This window comes from Leptosomus discolor, chromosome 4 (assembly GCF_034619465.1).
Source record: "Leptosomus discolor isolate bLepDis1 chromosome 4, bLepDis1.hap2, whole genome shotgun sequence".
Lineage (NCBI taxonomy): Eukaryota > Metazoa > Chordata > Aves > Leptosomiformes > Leptosomidae > Leptosomus > Leptosomus discolor.
The window spans coordinates 72,156,742-72,163,612 of NC_141394.1; the positions used below are offsets into that span (position 1 = coordinate 72,156,742).

General features: G+C 53.9%; 1 protein-coding gene across 1 annotated transcript; it reads right to left on the reverse strand.

The window, feature by feature from the left end:
• Positions 1–3,807: 3,807 nt before the first annotated feature.
• LOC147415687 (homeobox protein Nkx-2.6-like) lies at positions 3,808–5,205 on the reverse strand. The gene is made up of 2 exons (XM_086464598.1): positions 5,001–5,205; positions 3,808–4,400 (listed from the first exon to the last, which is right to left on the reverse strand). Exons 1-2 carry the CDS (start codon positions 5,203–5,205, stop codon positions 3,808–3,810), a joined length of 798 nt encoding a protein of 265 aa, XP_086320724.1.
• Positions 5,206–6,871: the final 1,666 nt, after the last annotated feature.

Here is a 6,871-nt window from a genome sequence, read left to right on the forward strand (position 1 = left end):
GCAGAGTTTTCTGTACTCTAGATCAACCCCGGGCAAACCCAAAGAGCTATGCTGAGTAACTTTTCTCTATATAGTTAGTACTCTACCTTCCCTCACATTCTGGAGGTGACCACCAGCCTGATTAGGAGCAGGAGTCCAAATAGCAGAGGAGTTGACGAGAAAGGCTGGTCCATAAAGATGTCTATGTTCACAGTGATTAGAGAACAGCAAAGCAAAACAGCAAGTGCCTGGTTCAGCTTCCTGGTCAGGAGACTCCAGGGGGAAAACAGTCCTAGGGGAGTCTTACAAAACCTTCCAAGAAAACAGACAACTGAGAAGGCTTACTGTCCAGCAGAAATAATTGGATCTTTTAATTCTTGGCATGGTCATGAACAAGAAAAACTGCCACATGCAACAGTGTGATTGGTCATCCTAATCCCAGAGAATTTTAAAACACCACAGGTGAGATGAAAATCAAGATTCCTGGAGCTGCTGCACTTAGGATCAGCCATGCAGGGCTTTTACAAAGAGATGAAGGAGAGATGGAGCATCTTTTTTAAGGCCTTGTATTGCACTGTTCCATGAGCAATGCATTTATGTACGTACTCATTGCATTTATGTATATATGCAAATGGTTTTCAGTTTTCCTGTCAAGAAAGGTTGCGTTTGAATCCAATCTTTGCTTTGGAAGTTTCAGGGGCCAGGTCTTAACCATATCTTTATTTTCTGTTCAGTTTATAGAGTGTTCTGGGACAGCTTGTCATTACATATGTGCCACGTCTAACACAAGGGATCTCCCAGCACAGGTAGGGCCTCTAGCTGTCCTTCTAATAAAAAAAAAAAAAAAAAAAAATAAAAAAATAAAAAAAAAAACAAACCTGCAGCACTGTAAATGAGCTTTTAATAGAGGATCCTTTCAATATGGAAGCACACCGTGTCTTGCACCTGCTTCTCACCCAGCTGTACTATCTATTTTCATTGCCTCAAAACTCAACAGCACACTTTAAAATCTCGGTTCCAGCAACTAATCAGTTATAGCACTGTTTGGGATTTGGTTGGGGTTTTTTGTTTGGGTGCGGTTTTTTTTCCTCTCAAACTGTTTGCAAGTTCCTATAGAGGGTTTTTTGTTCACTTTTGTTGTGGTTAGTTTTGTTTTTTAAAGTATCCCGTCAATAGGTTAGCCAGTACTAATCTCCTGCTGTGCCGTGGCTAGTAGCAGCCTCTTGTTGCAGTAAGGAGTGATTTATAATTGCAAATGCCGCTGTTTTAAGCTCTAAAAGAAACGTCAGTAATATCCAGTGTGATCAGCATCGACTGCTCAGCTAGGAAGCCTGATATATCATGAACTTGGTTTTCTCCAGAGAAAGTCACCTTGCCACTGGCCGTGTTACACTGAGTAGCAACAGTTTGGTTAATATTTTTGGCCAATGATCTCAAACCCAGTAGTTACAGCTTGATAGGGAACGAATATTTCAGAATGTTTATTTACTTTCTCCAGCTACTCGGGCGTTTCAGGCGTTCACCGACGGCACCATTAACTCCTAATTATCGTAACGTTGCAGTTGGTCGGCAGCAAGTTGTGAAATCGGACAATACACTGGAACTACGGTGTGGAGGAGATCTCTTTCTGTTGTTTTTATCATAAAATTACTTGCTCCGGGTTTTGGGTCCATATTTTCCCTCAGTTGCCTCTGTATCTTCAGAAACAATTCGGACGGCAAATTGATAAAACAGAGAGAAGAATAAGTCTGAAAATGCGGTGAAAAGTAGATTGATTGCCGAATAGCGACTTCTTATATAATTTCTTTCACCACGGAGGTATCTGAGGCTGCAGTTGCGCGGAAGGGCAGTTTCTCTGAATAAATTTTAGTTCCATGATAAAGAACTAAAGAAAGGCACCTTCGCGCACAGCTGCTGCATCTGATCAAGCTTCCATTGATAGGGATTTTGAAAAAGCGGGATCTGCCTCTATCGGGATTGATTATTCTCGTGGCAGTAATCAAGGAAGGGTCGATTTCCAATCGACATTGGAAATATTAGAAGTAAGAACCAAAGGGAGGTTCCCATACAGATCATCAGTTATGAAAAAAAATAGATAAACACGAACCATATTACATCACCATCGGAAATAAGGACATCGTCGCTTATTTGTTTCTCCAAATGTTTTTAACCAAGGAGAAACTCGCGGACTCAAAGGATCTCAATTTATTTAACTATCATTATAAAGTCAGATCAGAAAAGACGGGTCGGTCGTGTGACCCAAGCCGTTCATTCGCCGCCTGCACCTTCCCGGGCGCTGCAGTTTGGGGGAACCTGAGCTGTGAAGTGCACCCGGGAGGTCCCCTTCAGCGTGTCGACGTCCTTATAATACCCTTGCAACAGCCTCCATAATATTTCTTTTTCCCACCAAAGCAAGGGCACCCCGTGAGACTCCTCCTGCTACTTGACACTAATTCGAGACCGATTAAGAAGGGAGAGGTCAAACAACGCTCCCGGATCATCGCAACCGTGAGAAAACTTCACACACCCGCTGAAGCCGCTTTCCAGAGCTCGGCTGGCGCAGGGGCTGCCTTGGCCCCGGCTCCCCGGGGCATGGCACCCCGACAGTCCCTGCAGCAGCTCTTCCCCGGCTGGGAAGTAAATCACAACAGCGGCTTTGAGCCGCGGGGTTCCCGCTTGCGCCGGGGTCTCCTCGCCGGGCTGGCCCACGCATCTCCACGGAGGTTCGTTGCTCACCTGTATTAATTGCCCACGGAAAGACAAATGGAACAAGAGGTGGGAGAAGAAAGAAAAATCATTCTTATCTAGCCGAAAGACCTACCGCTTTTTTTTCCCAACGGGAAACTCGACGAGTTGCCCCTTTTCGCACGCACGGGTGAATTTCGTAATGCCACGATTGTGTTTTTAACCTTTATTCTTAAAATAAAAAAACATCGATGCACTCTAGGCAATATCAAAATACTGCCTAGTAGTAACTGTATTGAAAAGGCATGCATTTCAGCTTTCTGAGAAGGTTTATTTCCAACCTTTGAATATAAAGCGTGTGAACTTGGAAACCAAAGGACGACAAAAGCGTTTGGAAATCTATGAGAGGGAAAAAAAAAAAATAAAAAAAAAATCAAACCAAAAAAAACCAAACCACCAAACACTTTTTTACTCTAGGATAGCAGATAAAATTGTCCCACGAGATTTCAGAGGGCGGGGTTAGCACAAGAAGTATGAGAGACAGCTTGTCTTGTTCTGCAAAAACACCAGACGAGCCACAGTTTGAGAACCAGTTAGCACAAAAAGTGTGAGAGAGAGCTTGCTTTTTTTCGGGGGTGGGGGGGCGGAATTCAGAGAAGCCACGGTTTAAGAACCAGATGGAAGTAAAGGTGTCTACATTTTGATAATGTCAGATGGGGAGAAGTTAGTCTGAGGGATATTAGAGGTGGAGAGTTTGAGATGGAGGAGCACTTCGCGGCCTCTGCTTTTAGCAAGCTGTACTAAAAGTGACTCGGTTCACGGTACAACGACGGCCACGGCACCCCTGGAATACGGGCACGGGATAATTTGGGAGGAAGGGAGGCAGAACACATCCCGGTTTCTTTGGTGGCTCCCTGTTCACTTCCTTCGTCCTGACCGGAGAAAAAGCGCTGCAAGGGCGAGGGCGGGCTGGCAACGCCCTTTCAAGGTTTAACAACGTGTCGGCGGCCCACGGACACGAGTGGGGGGAGCCCGGGAGGCCCCTCCGTGGGCCGGGGGGGGGGGGGGCTGCCGCCGGCTATGGGCATAAATAACATCGGGGCGCCCCCCGGCAAGAGGAAGGTCAGGGGCCGGGGGAAGCGGCTATACGTCCCCGTCCACCAGGCTGAAGTGTTTGCCCGGCCCGGGGAGGCAGAGGTAGGGGATGGCGCTGCCCGGGTAGAGCAAGGGGAAGGGCAGCGGCAGCAAGCAGCGGCTGAGCAGGGGGCTGTCCTTGTAAAGGGTCGGGAAGGAGAGAGCCGCCGCGGCGGCGGAGGGGGACGGCGGCTCCCCGGAGGGCTCCGCCGGCCCCGGGCCCTCGGGCTCGGCCGACATCTGTCTCTTGAGCTTGTTGCGGCGGTTCTGGAACCAGATCTTCACCTGCGTCTCGGTGAGGTGCAGCGCGGCCGCCAGCCCGGCCCGCTCGGCGCTGCTCAGGTAGCGCTTCACGTCGAAGGTGGACTCCAGCTGGAAGACCTGGCTCTTGGAGAAGATGGTCCGGGTCTTCTTCCTGCCGCCCGCCGCCGGCGACCTGCCGCTCTCCCCGCCGCAGCCCCCGGCCTCCCGCGGCGGCGGCTGCCGGGGGGCGCGCAGCCCCTCCGCGGGGAGCGGGGACCCCACTCCGCTGCCGCCGCCCTCGGCCTCCGGGCGGAGATCACGGCTCGTCCCCTCTGTCCGGAGCTGGCGGGGCTCGCTGCCTGCAACGGCAAAGCACAGCATCAGCCCCCCCCGCAGCCGCCCGCACCCCCGCCCCGCATGCACGCACGGCCCGGCTGAGCGCTGGGAAGCGGGGCAGAGGGGGGATGGGGGATAGGATGGGGAGGGGGTTGCCGAGAGCTGGCCACAGCCCCCCCCACCCACCAGAAGGATGAAAAAGGGTGAGGAGCTTCCAGTAAGGATCTAAGGAAATCTCTCTGCCAGCTGTGTGACAGAGCAGTCAGGGACTCCTGGACACGGGACAACCAGCCAAGGAGGCCGGGAGGGAGGTAAAGCACCCTGGAAAAGCCCCTGGAAGCAGGTTGGTGCGTGTGCGTGCGCCGGTGCCATCTCCTCCCATCCGGCCGCGGAGCCTCGGTTCCTCCTCCGGCTACGTGGGCGCCGCGGCTGCGTGTGCGTGGGTGTAAGCGTGTCTGGCTGCGTGTGCGTGTGCGCGGTACTGGCCCGGTGGTGCTGGGGATGCCCGCGGCAGACCTCCACCGGGTGCCGGGCTGCGGGCCGGGCCGGGGCCACCGCCTGGGTGGGGGCCGGGCTGTGACCCGACGTGCGAGACAGCCTGAGGTGGGCTGCCGGCTCTGTACCCGAGTTGCTGGAGCCTTTACTGGGGTCGTGCTCTGCAGGCCCCTCTTCCTCCTCCTCCTCCTCCTCCGGCAGCGCGCAGCAGGCTCTGCCCTGCTCCCGGGCCGGGCGGCGGGGGCCGGGCTGCAGGATGCTGTCGATGCTGAAGGCCGGCGGCGCGGCCGGGGCCGGCGGTGGGGCTCGGCGGCCTCCCCCGAGCTGCACCATGGCGCGCTGAGCCGAGCCGAGCCGAGTCGTGCTGCGCCGCGGGACTGGCTGCGGCGGGAGGGCGGCAGAGGCAGCCGGGGAGGAGGGAAGGATGGGTCGGGGAGGAGGGAGGAGGGGTCGGGGCGGCGGAGGGAGGGGATGGAGCTAGAGGGAGCCAAAGGACTGAGGACGGGGGGAGCGGTGCAGGGGAGGGAGGGAGGGGAGGAGGCAGGGAAGAGAGGGAGCGGAGAAGGAGCAGGAGCTGGAGGGAAGCGGGGAGGAAGGGTTGGGGGGGCACGCCGATGTGCCCCTTTCCTCGCTGTCTGTGAGGGGGTGCCCTGGGCAGGTGGGGCAGGGTAGGGCTGGGCTGGGCTGGCTGTCCTCCTGCCCAGGCCCTTCACTGCTGGGGCGGGGGAGGCACAGCCAGGCCCTAGAGAGCTCACGGGAAAGGGGAATGAGAGGTGGGGTGGCAGGAGGGAGATCTCTGGGGTGAAGGAGAAGGATGGAGGGAGAGGACTGGAAGTGAGAGCAGGGGAGTAGGGTGGAGTGCCACAAGGAAAAGCAGTGATGACAGGGAGAGAGGGCAGGAGGGAAAGGAGAAACTGGGAGGCAGCGAAACCTTTCCGTGTGTTTGTACAGCACCTGGCACGATCCCAGACAGTCTGCTGAGGGCATTTGCTGCAGATTATCGACGCAGCTGTAAGGGGGGGGGGGGGGGGGGGGGCGGGGGCGGGGGCTGGGGAAGAGTAATTCATACAGCCCGAGTCCCTTCCCTCTGTTCCTTCCACCTCCACACCCTCAGGCCGAGTATGCAGAGCTCCCCCGGGGAGAAAGGGACCTCATTTCCCGAGGAGCCCCGTGGTGTCAGGCCACCCAGAAATCCACCTCTCCCCGTGGGTCTGCAGAGCTCTTCTGTAGTTTTCAAGAGCTAAAAGTTGTGTGGGATCCTGCTCCTGGTATGGGAACGGTGAGAAAGTGCTGGCCGGTGTGTGTATGCCTGTGTGAGTGCGTCCAAGGTGTGCCTTTTGGAGGATGGAGAAATGCTCTTCTGTGTTGCAGGAGATGCTGTAGGACATGGGGGACTATATTATCTGGAGAACTTTTGCTTCCCACCACCTACCAGCACTACAACGTTTTAAAAACCGGTTGCAGTACTCAATGTCGAGCGCCCAGCTATGTTAGAGCCGCCAGCAGTTGTGGGTCGCAGGGAACCCTCTCCCTCCCTGCGTCCCTGTGTGAAGCCAGGGAAATGTTTCCAAAGGGCTTTTAAGAGGCCTTTTAGTCCGAATCTCGAGGTTTCCACCACGAAAACTGCTGAGGGCAAGAGAGAAGCCTTTGGAAAATAGTTGACAATAGAAGTGCCGACAGACTCTTAAACATTGTGATACCAGAGACTCCGTGAGCTAAAATCAGGGCATCTGAAGGTTTCGGACTGCATTAATCTTTAACTCACTGGTTCGTGGGAGAGTGTGTTTCAGCTCTTCTTCATGAAAATTTGTTTCAGTCAGATTTTAATTCAGCCGTCTGCTGGAGACCCGTACATTTCCCACCACGTGAAAATAAATAAATATATATATATATATATATATATATATCTGTCTCCCATCAACATGGTTATTGACTGAATGCCCAAACTTGTTGCATTTGTGTTGCAATCTCCTGTACAAGCTGGAGATGTCCCTTCTGG